Source organism: Camelus bactrianus, chromosome 11, assembly GCF_048773025.1.
Source record: "Camelus bactrianus isolate YW-2024 breed Bactrian camel chromosome 11, ASM4877302v1, whole genome shotgun sequence".
In the NCBI taxonomy this organism is placed as follows: domain Eukaryota; kingdom Metazoa; phylum Chordata; class Mammalia; order Artiodactyla; family Camelidae; genus Camelus; species Camelus bactrianus.
Genome location: NC_133549.1, coordinates 79,868,541 through 79,880,877, shown reverse-complemented (window position 1 = coordinate 79,880,877; position 12,337 = coordinate 79,868,541). Strand labels below are relative to the sequence as shown.

General features: G+C 48.9%; 1 protein-coding gene across 5 annotated transcripts in view; it reads right to left on the bottom strand.

The window, feature by feature from the left end:
- WDFY4 (WDFY family member 4) overlaps nucleotides 1–12,337 on the bottom strand; it is a 267,639-nt gene that overhangs the window by 153,693 nt on the left and 101,609 nt on the right. For all 5 annotated transcript variants that reach the window (XM_010963488.3, XM_045523018.2, XM_045523019.2 and 2 more), the window contains exons 22-24: nucleotides 11,808–11,919; nucleotides 10,931–11,121; nucleotides 4,639–4,791 (exon numbers count right to left, since the gene is read on the bottom strand). In XM_010963488.3, coding sequence (XP_010961790.2) covers nucleotides 4,639–4,791; nucleotides 10,931–11,121; nucleotides 11,808–11,919 — 456 coding nt within the window. The remainder of the gene's footprint in view (nucleotides 1–4,638; nucleotides 4,792–10,930; nucleotides 11,122–11,807; nucleotides 11,920–12,337) is intronic.

Genomic DNA, 12,337 nt, shown 5'->3' with positions numbered 1-12,337 from the left:
GCGGGATTATAAGAATGCATTCACAGAGCAGCCAAAAGGGCTCGCACTTACAAATGATACCATTTGCTGGAGGCAAGAAGCAACATACAAAGTCCTAAAATGCTATCATTTTCTGCAATTACTAGATAAGAACAGGGAGGCTCAGAGCGACTAAGTAACTTGTCTGGCGCCCCTCGGTTTTTAATTGGCAGTGACGGGCCTCAAAGCCTGGGCTGTCTGACCACGGAGCCCACTCTCGTGCCTCCTCGCTGTGTTCCCCCACAGGCATCTCCTGCAGACAGTGGCTCAGAGGGTCAATAATCAGCCTCTCACGACCAAGCAGGTGGCCGTGACTCCATCCCTTTACTTACAAGGGGAAGCAAAAGAGCCTCCGCGGACACAAGTTTATCAGGAAGGCAGAGACTGTCCCTCTTCAGTCCCCAGGGCCCGGCACCGTGCAGGCCACACAGTGGGCACTTAATAAGGATCCATTACATTTCTTAAAAGAGAAGGTAAACCAGAGCAAGACAAGTGGATCACTTTTAAGCCAGAAACAGGCTGACAGAGTTCCAGCCCCAGAAGCACAGCCACTGCCCAGTACACACAGATGTAGGGCGGCTGCCACTGGAGAGAGCCGGGGTGGATCCATGTGGCTCCCGGGGAGCTGGGGGGAGCCAGGCATGGCACCCCAACATACCCAAGAGGACGCCAAGAGCTCTGCACACTTGGAATACTCATTCATGAAGGGAGTCGTTGAACAAATGATACAGCAGGCTCTGGGATGGGAGCTGAGAGAGCTGAGAAAGGCAGGCAGGAACCCCACCACACCCCTTAGCCTTCCCACAAAAGCGTACCCTTCCTCCCAATCTATTTTCCAGAGTGTTAGAACAATGAGAAGTTGCCACAGCACATCTGAGGCTGCCTAGCCCTTCTAGAAATTACTTTGTGTAACGTAACACCAATTGTCTGAATTTTGGAAAACATGCATAATTGAATCTTTTGGTTGTTGCCTGTGCTAAAGACTGCATTAAGACATCTGGATTACATTGGTTTGAATATCAAATGTGTCAAATTCTGTTCTCTCCCCACCCTGGGACGATCTCACTCTCAGAAAGAGCTGGCCTGTCCTTTCTTCAAAAGACCAAAAGCCTAAGATCTGAATGACTTCAACTTCCTGTTTCTCTTTGCTTCTCAACTTCCTGCCCGTTCCAGCTTCTCAGCTTCCTGCCCCTTCCAGATTCTCAGCTTTCTGCCTTCCCTGCTTCACATTAGTCATCAAGGATCCCACCCCTTATCCTATAACCCACTCTGATCTCCAAATTCTCCCTCTCCTCTAAGGACCTGCCCCATCAGTGGCTGATTCTCCCACTGGTACTCTGTGATCACCCCCCCTTTCACTGTTTCCCCTTCCTCAGCCTACAGTCAGACTCTACTCTCCTATCTTAAGTCCTGAAACTCTCCCCTATTTTCCTCTTTTTTTTCCTCCAAAAGCCCACTGACTGTCTACGTCCAGCCTGCTCTCCACTCTTCACCTCAGGCTGACCCCGCTATTTACTCTTTCCTAGGCCTGGCAGTGACCTCCAAACACAACGCACACATCCCTGCCCTTACTTTACTTGGTGTAGGCAGACATTGGAGAAGCCCTTCTTCTTCCTGAAATTCTCTCCGCTCAATCTTTCTAACATTCTATTTCACTTCATTTTATTGTGGGCTATTTTTTAGCATCTTTTTTTTTGTGGATTTTTATTGGATGCTTATTTTCTTAACTTCAGCTTTAAAAGCACCCACTCAGCTCAGTTCATTTACTCCGAGAGGGGACGGGGTGCTGCCTAGGGTGGTTCCAGGAGCAGGCAATGGGAGCATGGTGGATTCCTGCACAGACAATTCCTGGGCTGGGCTGGTGCAAGGATGCCATGGAGCCAAGCTGCCTGAGCACGGCGGTAGCATTTTAGAAGCAGCAGCTATGAGGCCAAGGCAGGCTGTCCTGTATATCAGGGTGGCAAAGCCCTTTGTGCAAATCTCCTTCCCTGCTGTGCACAGGGAGCCCAGAGCCCAGACCTTGAGTCTATCTTCAGTTCCAGGACCAGGGTGTTCATCCTGGCCTGGTCCAATTAGATCACATTTTATTTACAATTTTTGGAGCTTTATTTATGAGTAAGATTGGCCTGTAATTTTTCATTTCCCATAGTATTTTTTTCTGGTTCTGGTATTAAGATTAGCTCATAAAAGAATCTGGGAGAGCTCCCTTCTCAATTTTCTGGAAGAGTTTATAAGGCTGGAATGGCCTGTTTCCTGCCTGGTAGAACCTTCTTACAGATGCCCTGGGCCTGAACTTTCTTTGTGAATATTGTTTGTTTGTAAGATTTCAAACCCGTGATTCCATTCATTTGATGGTTATGGGACCATCTGAGTTTCGTATTTCTTCTTGAGTGAGTTTTGGAAATAAATTTTCTTGGAGATTGTTCAAATGAGCTTTGTGTTCACATTTATCGCACACAGTTGCTGATCGCATTTTTTTGTTCTCTTTCTAACTGCTCGTTCTTCTGTGGTTAGTCTTCCCTTCTCCTTCCTGATAGAATTTACTTGTGCCTCCCATCTTTTTTTCTTGACCAATCTCAACAGGTTTGTATGTTTTACCAGAACCAGTCGCTGGCCTTGTTAATCCTCTGTAGGCTTGTTTTCTTTCCTATTTAATTAATTTATGTTCTCATTTTTATTTTTCCTTCCTTCTTTCTCTGAATTTTGTTTTTGTTTGGTTTTTTGTGTCTTTGTTTTTGCTTTTTTTCCCCCCTTGATTATTCTAACTTCTTGATCTGCAGCCTCTGTTCATTAATTTTAAATGTTCTCTTTTCTCATACATACATCAGTGACTACAAATTTTCCTACAAGTACAGCTTTGACCCCTTCCTTGTTTTGCTATATAGTGTTTTTCTTGCCATTCGGTTCCCAATCGCTTCTAACCTGAACTGTGACACTTACTGATCGTCCTCTTTATCCCACTGCCCTTGCCACAATTCAGGTTTCAGAATCTTCCACCTAGATTTCTGCAGCAATCTCCCTGCCTGGAGCTCTTGCCATCAGAGTCATAGGCCTAAAATAAAATTCTAACGTGTCATTCTTTAGTTAACATCCTTAGGTATTGGCTACTTAGCAAAACTTACCAACAGTCTAAAAATTGTTTAGAAAGCCTTTATCCTAATCATTCAACTTTGATCATTTCTTCTAAGGGAATCATTTTAAAAGTGGAGGATGTGTGTGCGCAAAAGTCCAGCCTCTGTTAGCATTCATTCATAACAACAAATAAAGGAATAATCTAAGAATCTGACAGTAGGGGAATGATGAAGAGATGAAGAACTCTCTACAAGACAGATTATTGTTCTGACCTCAGAACAATGCTTGCAAGAGTCTAATAAAAAAGTTGTTTAATGCTTATATTATGTGAGAAAGGTAGGATTTCAAAATAATGCCTATACTATGATTGTGACTATGATAAAATATATATGTATGTATAAGTATATATATGTATGTGTGTGTGTGTATATATATGTGTGTGTGTGTGTATATATATATATATATAAAATGCATAGAAACTACCAAAAAAGGGATGCATTCAAAGTTAACAATAATTGTCTAGCTCTCAGAAATGTGTTTGTCTTTCATTATTTTCTATAATTAAAAATATTCTATAATAAGCATATATTATTTTTTAATTAAAAAATAGTGTTTAAAACCCTTGAGCAGACTCCAGCAGTTACCGGCTAAACTGCACATCCTGCAAGTTCACATCTTCTGCCTCTCTTCTCTTCCCCTTCCTCCAGCCTCACCTCTACCCGCAACAGCACCCCTGCAGGCGCCCCAAGCCACCTGCTCTCAAGTCCCCATGGTTTGTCTCATCCCCACATGCGGGTAAACAGCATCCACTCCACTTGGAATGGTCCCACACTGAATGCATCCTGCCAGACTGAGCCCCAGAGCACTGAGCTGTAAAGCTGAGCTGACTGTCCTCTCCTCCCACTCCCCAGATGCCCCGTGCCTCCCTCACTGGCACCCAGCACCTTGTAGCATCACCTTTGTCATGTCCCAGGCCCAGGCAGCCAGGTGGAGGGTCTGAGTCCCGGTTATTACCATGCCTCCAGGACATACACTGGCGCCGGACCCCAGTGGTCACTCAGGAAATGAAGCTTCGTGAATGCTTCTATTCACCCCCAGCTCTGTGCAGCCCTCCCCACTTAGTCTCAGATGTGCCCTCAGCATCTTTCACTCATTTATAAACTTGGATTTACAAACAGCAAAGCACCTTCCAAAGGAAGTGGTACTTCTTAAAATCTCATAAATATGGAAGCTTACAACTTTAAAAACCTTTTCCAGATAGTATCTGATTTGACTCCCATACCAGCCTGTGAGGGAGTGGTGATGGTCTCCATTTCATATAGAAGACTGAAACTCAGAGAAGTCATGACACTTGCCTGAGGCCACACAGCCCATTAGTGGTAGGAGTTAATTATAAATCATGGCCTCTGAGCACCAAAGCCTTTGTGGTTTCCTCTCACTACCATCTTGATGTTGGAGGAAGCTGCCCTGCTGGGTCTAGAGGAAACACCAGGCTTTCTGCACCATCACACAAGCTCCTTTAGGGCTAATGACCAGTCTCCAGTTTACCTCAAAATTGCAGAGGATGTGCTGGAAGACGCCCACGTTGGTGATTGCAGACGACCCAAAACCCAGTTCTGCAGTGCCAGCGATGGACAGGATCAGCTGAAAGATGCGATGGTTTAGGAAAGAGGTCTTCTTCCTCAAGAGAAACGCCATTATCTGAAAAGGTTAAAAAAAAAAAACATGTTTATACTGTATAGCACAGGGAAATATATTCAATATCTTGTAGTAGCTCATGGTGAAAAAGAATATGAAAGTGAATATACGTCTATCCATGTATGACATTGTGCTGTGCACCAGAAATTGACACATTGTAAACTGACTATACCTAAATAAGAAAAAATTAAATTAAATTAAAAAATTAAAAATTTTTTAAAAAGCAGATTCGTCATGAATGCATCTGCACCAGTCTCTCTCCCTCACCTGCCTGTTCCTGAGAACACCCTGCTCTCTGGCGCTCCCCTCTCCGTTCCCCGTTCTCAGAAGGAAAACACACACCAGCTTCTGTGGCTGCTTCCCCACCAGTGTCCCTGAGTCCTTGTGCAGCCTGACCTCTCACTAGGGACCCCCGGCTCCTTCCTGAATCTTCCACATTTCCAGGATACTGCTCTCTCCTAGTTTCCTTCTACGTCCTGGGTGCTTTTCTCATTTGCCTTTACTAGCTCCATTCATACCCTACCCATACATTCATACCCATACATGCTACAGTATCCCTCGGAAGCCACCATGTGCCTGTGAGCCCAGCTACCCCAGCCTCACTTCAGGCTGCAGCCACCAGACATGCTATTCTGTTGTGTGGGACCCTGGGAAACCTGCAACATGCAGGCATCCACACCGGGATGCAGGCACGGGACCCCAGTGACCCACACTCCTCTCAGAGACCAACAAGATGGCACTCACCTAGCCGCATGTCTCTGTTGACCCCACTCACACACAAGTCAGGCTGCCCTGCCATCCACTGGCATCTGGGTTCTCAACCGCTTTACCCGGAGTCTCAGCTCAGCTCACGCACAGCTCAGTTCCCTACGCCTGGATATGACACAGTGCACCCTTCTCCCTGTCCTCTCAGACCCATTCTTTCAAGGTGCCATTAGGTCTCACTTGTTGTGATGGACTGAATGTTTGTTCTTCCCAAAAGTCATAGGCTGAAACCCTATCCCCCAATGTGACGGTATTTAGAGGTGGGTCCTTTGGGATGTAATTACCATTAGATGAGGTGGGGGAGTGCTCGTGGACGCGACTAGGGCCGTTATGAGAGTCACAAGAGAGTGTGCTTCCTCTCTCTGCTCTGCCACCTGAGGGTACAAGGAGAAGCTGGCCATCTGCATCCAGAAAGAGGGTCCTCACTCAGCCTCACGCTGGCACCCTGACCTTGGACTTCCCGGACTCCGGAACAATGACAAAATTCATTTCTGCAGTTCATAAGCCCCCCCGGTCTATGGTCTCCTGTTACAGCAGCCCAAACTGACTAGGACAATTGTGATTGGCAAATAATATCTTTTCAGATAGTTCCAGCCACTTCTTTAGCATATGTGAAATCTGGCCACTCCTCCCTCCCCGCCAGGACATCATTAGGACGGGTGAAAGTTGCTTGAGAAAAATCACTCGGGCCAACAGGTTTCACTGTACATCAATAGTGTCAAATGTCAGACTGGTACTCAGTTTGGCCTGGAGTCCGACTGTTTTTCTCAGAGGCTGGTCTTCCTCATCCTAAACATGATGCTCTCACCTCCTCTCCCTCCCTCAGCCTCCCTTCCCCTCCACCACCCAGCCCAGCACACAGCTGAGAATTTAGACCCCACCAGACACAAACACTCTCAGCTCTGTACCACCAGGTCCACGAGCACCTGCAGCACAGTCCTTCCCGTCATAAGCAGGGCTTCCACTCAACCGGCCTCTGGAACCCACCCCTCGCCTTCTCCTGGGGACAACTCTTCTCTCCCGGCTTCATCCATCTTTCTCTTGTCTGTTACGTCCTTCCCGACAAATAAGCCCTAGTAGGTCTCCTCTTAAAATTAATCCTCCTTTGACCCCCCAATCCCTCTAGTTCAGGCCCCATTTCTCTACCCCTTTTTGTAGGTCAACTTCTAGAAAGCACTGCCGACACTCTTTGGCTCCACGTCCTCATGTCATGTTTTCTCTTCAACCCCCTTCAGTTGGCAGCTTCCTCCTCCTGTCCACCTGCCTTAGAAAGGTCACCAGTGCCTTCCAGGAGCCAAATCCAACAGAGACATCTCTGTCCTTAGTTTGCTGGATTATTTATCAGCATTTAGCATTGTCTGACCATGCCCACCTTCTCAAAACACTTTTTTTTCAAATTCCTGGAGAAAATGTTTCTTTGGTTTCTCTTCCCTCTTTCTTCTCAACCCCCTTGGTTGAGTTCTCACCCTATTTCCAGGCTCTCCCTGGTGAACCCCTCGATGCTCCTCCTCCGTCCTCTTCTCTCCTTTCCCTACTCCTTCTCTTTGGTTATTTCATCGATTTCCTTGGGCTGAATACCATCGCAGTGATACTAAGGACTCACACCTGTACCCCCCGCCCAGCTCCCCCCTGAGCTCCAGAGCCAGGCACCCCACTTGGTATTTCACCTTTAAAGTCTCACCGACAGTTCACACTCACCAAGTCCCAGATGTCTTCTCCCTCCCTGCGGGCCGCACTCGGGGGCACAGCACCGGCCGTTCTCCTGAGCTACCTGCTCACGCAGCTCACCAAGACCCTGAATCTCCCCAGGTCAGGGATGCGGTCTCGTACCACGATGGATTCGATCTCTGTCTCCTGCTCCCATCTCATCCCTCCAACCTGTCTTCCACACTGGTGTCAAAGGCCATTCTAAAGCATCATTCATTCTATTTCCCTGTCCCAAGACTTTGGATGGTTGGTCACTCATCACCTTTGAGGTAAGATCCACCCTCCCTGGAGCAGCAGAGTTCTGCCCCCTCCCTCCCTCTCCATCCAGGCTTGCTGTGCACTGGCCCGCCATGGTCCTCTCCTCCCCGCCCTGTGGGGGGACCTGTGCTGAGTCCCTCAGGTGCTCATAATGTTAATCTGGAACTCCATCCTCCTTCATCATGCTGTGAAAATCCAGCTTAGAAAACTTGTCTGGGTGTCAGTCTGACAAGAGGATGTTACGTTTGGTGGAAATAACAGACAGAAAGGGTGAGGCTCTCATCATGTTCTCACATTCAATCAGCAAACCAGCAGATGAATATAGAGCAAATGTCTAAAAAACTATTAAATCCACTCGTGAGCAAGCCACTTAACTAAAGAGCCTTGTTTTCACTCACTGGTTCATTCTACAAATCCTTACTCAACACCTAGCGTCTACCATGAGCTCTTAGGACATAGCAATGGACTAGCAGACCAAGTCCTGCCCTCGTGGACCACAAACATGGCAACAAGTCCACATACATCACACCAACAGGTGTGCACATTACGAAAAAATGCAGCAAGAAAAGCTGTCTAGAAAGGGATGAGATAAGAAAGGGGTTCTATTTTATAAAGTGGAGTCAGGGAAGACAAAAAATAATAATCACCTTGGCTTTTTATGCAAACCTGACATTTTTCACCTCCTCTACTACTGCCCAGGCTCTCTTTCCCAGAAGACATCAATCTTTGAGATTTTTCTATTTTAAGCCATAAGAAGAGCTTTAAATATTTTTCCTCTGCCTTCATGTGTAAACATACAACAAATCTCTGAATCTGATTAATTCTTTACGCAACGTATTTGGATGTCTCATGATACTAACATTCTTCATTAGACAATGCTGTCAGCTGAATGTGTCTCCCCAAAATTCATATGTTGAAACTTAATCTGCAGTGTGATGGTAGTAGGACGCAGGGCCTTTGGGCGGTGATGAGGTCATGAGGATGGAGCCCTCGTGAGCGGGATTAGCATCCTTATGAAAGAGGCCTCAAAAGGCTCCCTTGTCTTTTCTGCCACGTGAGGACACAGCAGAAAGACGGTCATCTATGAACCAGCAGGCAGGTCCTCACTAGACACCTAATCTGCCAGCATGATGGTCTTGAACTTCTCAGCCTACAGAACTATGAGAAATAAATTCCTGTGGTTTCTAAGGCATCCCGTTATGGGACTTTGTTAGAGCAGCCTGAACAGACGGAGTCAGACAGGCGGCTCCACGGAGAGCGGGACTGAACTCACTTGTCCGTCTGTGTCCCTGGCCTGGCCCTGTGCTGGGATGTCAGGAGGTGCTCAGTCAATATGACCTGAGTAAATAGATTCCACTCACGGGCCACTTTTTGCCTCTGCCATCTCTTCCTGAAAAACTCAGCCAACCCAGTCCTCCAGGCCTCCTCCGACCCTCTTTCTCTTTTTGACTCCCCCACCACAGGTGCTGTCGGCCACCTTGGTGGCTCTCAAGACCCTGCATCTGTGACGGGCACTCTCCGTGAACTCATGATGTGCCATCCCCGCACTGGGCGGTGAGGAGACAACAGAGGGCACGAGAGGCCCCCGCTCTCTGTGCAGCTCGGGGTTTCCGGGAGGATGCAGAGTAACCACCAAGTCATGGAGACTGGCGGTTCTGGAAGAGAATCTTGGACACTTAATGCATTTGATTTATACTAAAACTATTTTGGCATTTGTCTTATTTTATCCTTCTAGATATACCCCATGAAAGCAGAAACTGCTCTGTAGCTTTTTAGAAATGCTCACACTAATTATTAACATCCCTAGCCAGAGCGGACATCCATGTGCTGACCTGGAACAAATCCCACCACTATGGCCTTTGACAATATAATCAAAGAAAATTGTTATACACCAGGAGCCTCAATTCTTGAGTTTCGATGTAAACCCAGACACACTTGTGCATTTATTCTCCAATTATTTACTGAGTGTCTTTTTGGTCTCAGTAATTCATGGGCAAGGAAGAAGAAATTCCCGTCCCTCTGGATCATTACTGGGCATACACACAGCGCCACGGGGGCTGGGAGATGGGGGAGGTGTCCCCCTGCAATCGGAGCTTGACCTGGGAAGATGAGGAGTGTATGTACCTGGGGAAGATGGTCGACAAGCTGAGAGTCGCAAGGGACACAAAGTCAGGCGATGTGCTTAGTGATTCGGACCACATGGGACTTGGGGAGCAGGAGTGCAGGGTGGGAAACATTGGCTGGGTGGGAGGTGGGGCTGGAAGGACAGGGTGGTGGCCAGTTAGAAAGGCCTTTAGGAGTTTGGGATATTGTATCAATGACCAGACATCTTTGAAGGGTTTGCACAAGGCAGAGGCATCCTCGGGTCCGTGATGTAGACCTGTGACTGGCCTTGGTGGGCGTCAAGGGAGAGGCAGGAGGGAGGGGGCCGCTGTCCGGCTGTGGCGGGGCTCCGGGTGGGAGGGGGTGTGCCCGACACGACACCATACAGCTGTCCTCTCAGACCCTGACTGGGGGGGCAGGGAGGCTTTCTCAGCCTGCCCTCACTGTGCCCAGGAGGAACCTGCAGTTTTGTGCCCCAGGGACCTTGCCTAGACTTTGACCCGAGTCCTGGCCTTCAGGATTCCTTTCTTAGCTGCTTCCCAGCCACGCAAGGTATTCCTTGAGGGCAGTGTCTGCATCTTGTCTGACGTTACGAACAGTAAATATCACTAAAAGTCACAGTGAACATGCGCACAGTGGTGACTCTGAGCAGGCCCACTTCCAAGCGCTCAGCATGTGTTAACTCAGTTACCGCGATCGGAAAAAATAGCCACTGTTTTCATTCCCATTCGACACAGAGGAGAACTGAGGCACAGAGAGATGAAGAACTAGAGGTGGCCAACATTTACAGGGCACTTACACTGAACCAGACCTAATTCTAAGCCCCTCACTCATATTAACATCCAGTCCTCACTGCAACCCCCTGATCTTGGAAGTATGACAGCTCACACCGTAGACATGGGGACTGAGACAGAGAGGGAAATTAACTCACGCAAGGTTAAATAGCAAGTTAGAGGAAGACGCTTGATTCCAACCCAGCACTCTTGTTACACGGTCTGGGCTCTTAGCCACATGCTAGATGCAAGCAAAGTGTGGGGACTGCAAATGATTCTGAATTCATCAGTGAAAAGGTGCCGGTAGCCACAGACAGGTGAGTATCTCATTCTGGTCAGAGCCTCACTCTGGCTGCCTGTCACCTGGCCCTCCGCTCTGACAACACTGGTCTCAGGACCCAGGGACTTTCAGTTTCCCTTCTCCAGAAGTCACACTGGAAGGAATGTCCACTTGGGCCAGCAAAGCCCGTCCCTGATCCTCGGGGATGACAGCCTTTCAGGGGGTGTTTCAGGCTCAGATGGGAGGGTGGGATTACCTGGTACCCACAGATGTGCTGCATCAGGCGGTCACACATGACATTGCTGGTCAGGACTGAGTGCAGGACTTTCACAGCCGCGTACATGGTGTGGTCATCCGTCGCTAAGGAAATGAGACCCAGGAGGATGGCGGGCCCGCCAATGAAGTCCAGGCTGCTGGCCGCAGGGCTGGAGTGGAACACCCTTACCCCTGTGTGGGACAAAGGGCATTCTTCAGTACAGTGGCACTGCCCATGCAAGAGCTGTCAGCGGCATCATCCCCTCCCAGCAGAGGGCGCTGTGCACAGGGGACAGGCTGGGAGGAAGAGCAGGGGCTGTGAAAGTTTTAGGTTCACTGAGAGAGCCTGTGCTGAGTCCTTTCTGGGTCACCAGAAGGCTGAAATAGCCCAGGGGGGTTCAGATCACCATCCAGAGTGCCAGCTGAGCCAGATGCCCTCTGAGCCTCAGTCTACTGGCTGCTGACAACTTCCAGCTCTTGTCTGCCCTCCAGATCCTCTGAGGAGGGACCTTGCACCAGCTCGTGGCTTTGCTCTTGCCTGACTGCAAGGCAACCAACAGTCACTGGCTGTTGTATCCATCCCAACAACTACAACCATTGCCTCTGCTCAAAGGACCCGCTACACTCACTAGCGAGGCTCCGCTGTACACAGACGCCAGCCTGCTTAGTAGCGAGCGCACTGCCAGCTGTCAGCGTCAGCTCCATGAACTGACCTCTGCAGGGAGGCTGACTCTCGGGTGTGGCTAACTCCCCACCTCTCACCCTCACTGTTTTGGTTCCCTAGCCCACCCTGTCCCACCTGCTGCTCCACAATTTCAGGCTGCACGAGTGATGACAGCCACAAGCCCTTCTTCCCAAAGGGCAGTAATGGCTCATACCTAGCTGGCCCACAGCCACGGCTCCAATAGTTCGAAGAGACCCGGAGAGGTGACCAGCACAATTTCTTAGCAAGAACACAGGCGTGGTATTGTCGCGGGACGAAATGTTCATCTAGAGAAATTGGCAACAGTGAGTCCTAGGAAGCTGTCCTGGGAAGGAGAAGGTCTTGTTCATGAGCTCCTGGAGGGTGGGCACCCAGAGGCCTGGCACTCAGTGAGTGTCAGTCAGGGGATGAGTTAATAACTGAACCGGTGTCAGGGGGACTCAAGCCAAAATTCAGGTTCTCCTGTCTGGTCTCCCAGGTTCTGGCTTAATCCTAAGGGAGCAGCTTCAGTCATACGATCATGCCACCAGTGTCCCACGCACTCACTAGTATAGACAAATGCTCGCAGTGAGGAGCCAGTGAGGGCAACCAGGACCTGAGGACTCTTGGAGGTGGAACAGAGCTACAAGGCCAGGGCTGCCTCCTTCCCAGTACGGGGTCACCCGGCTCTGTGGGCCTCCAGCATCCCTGATCTCAGAGGGCCAG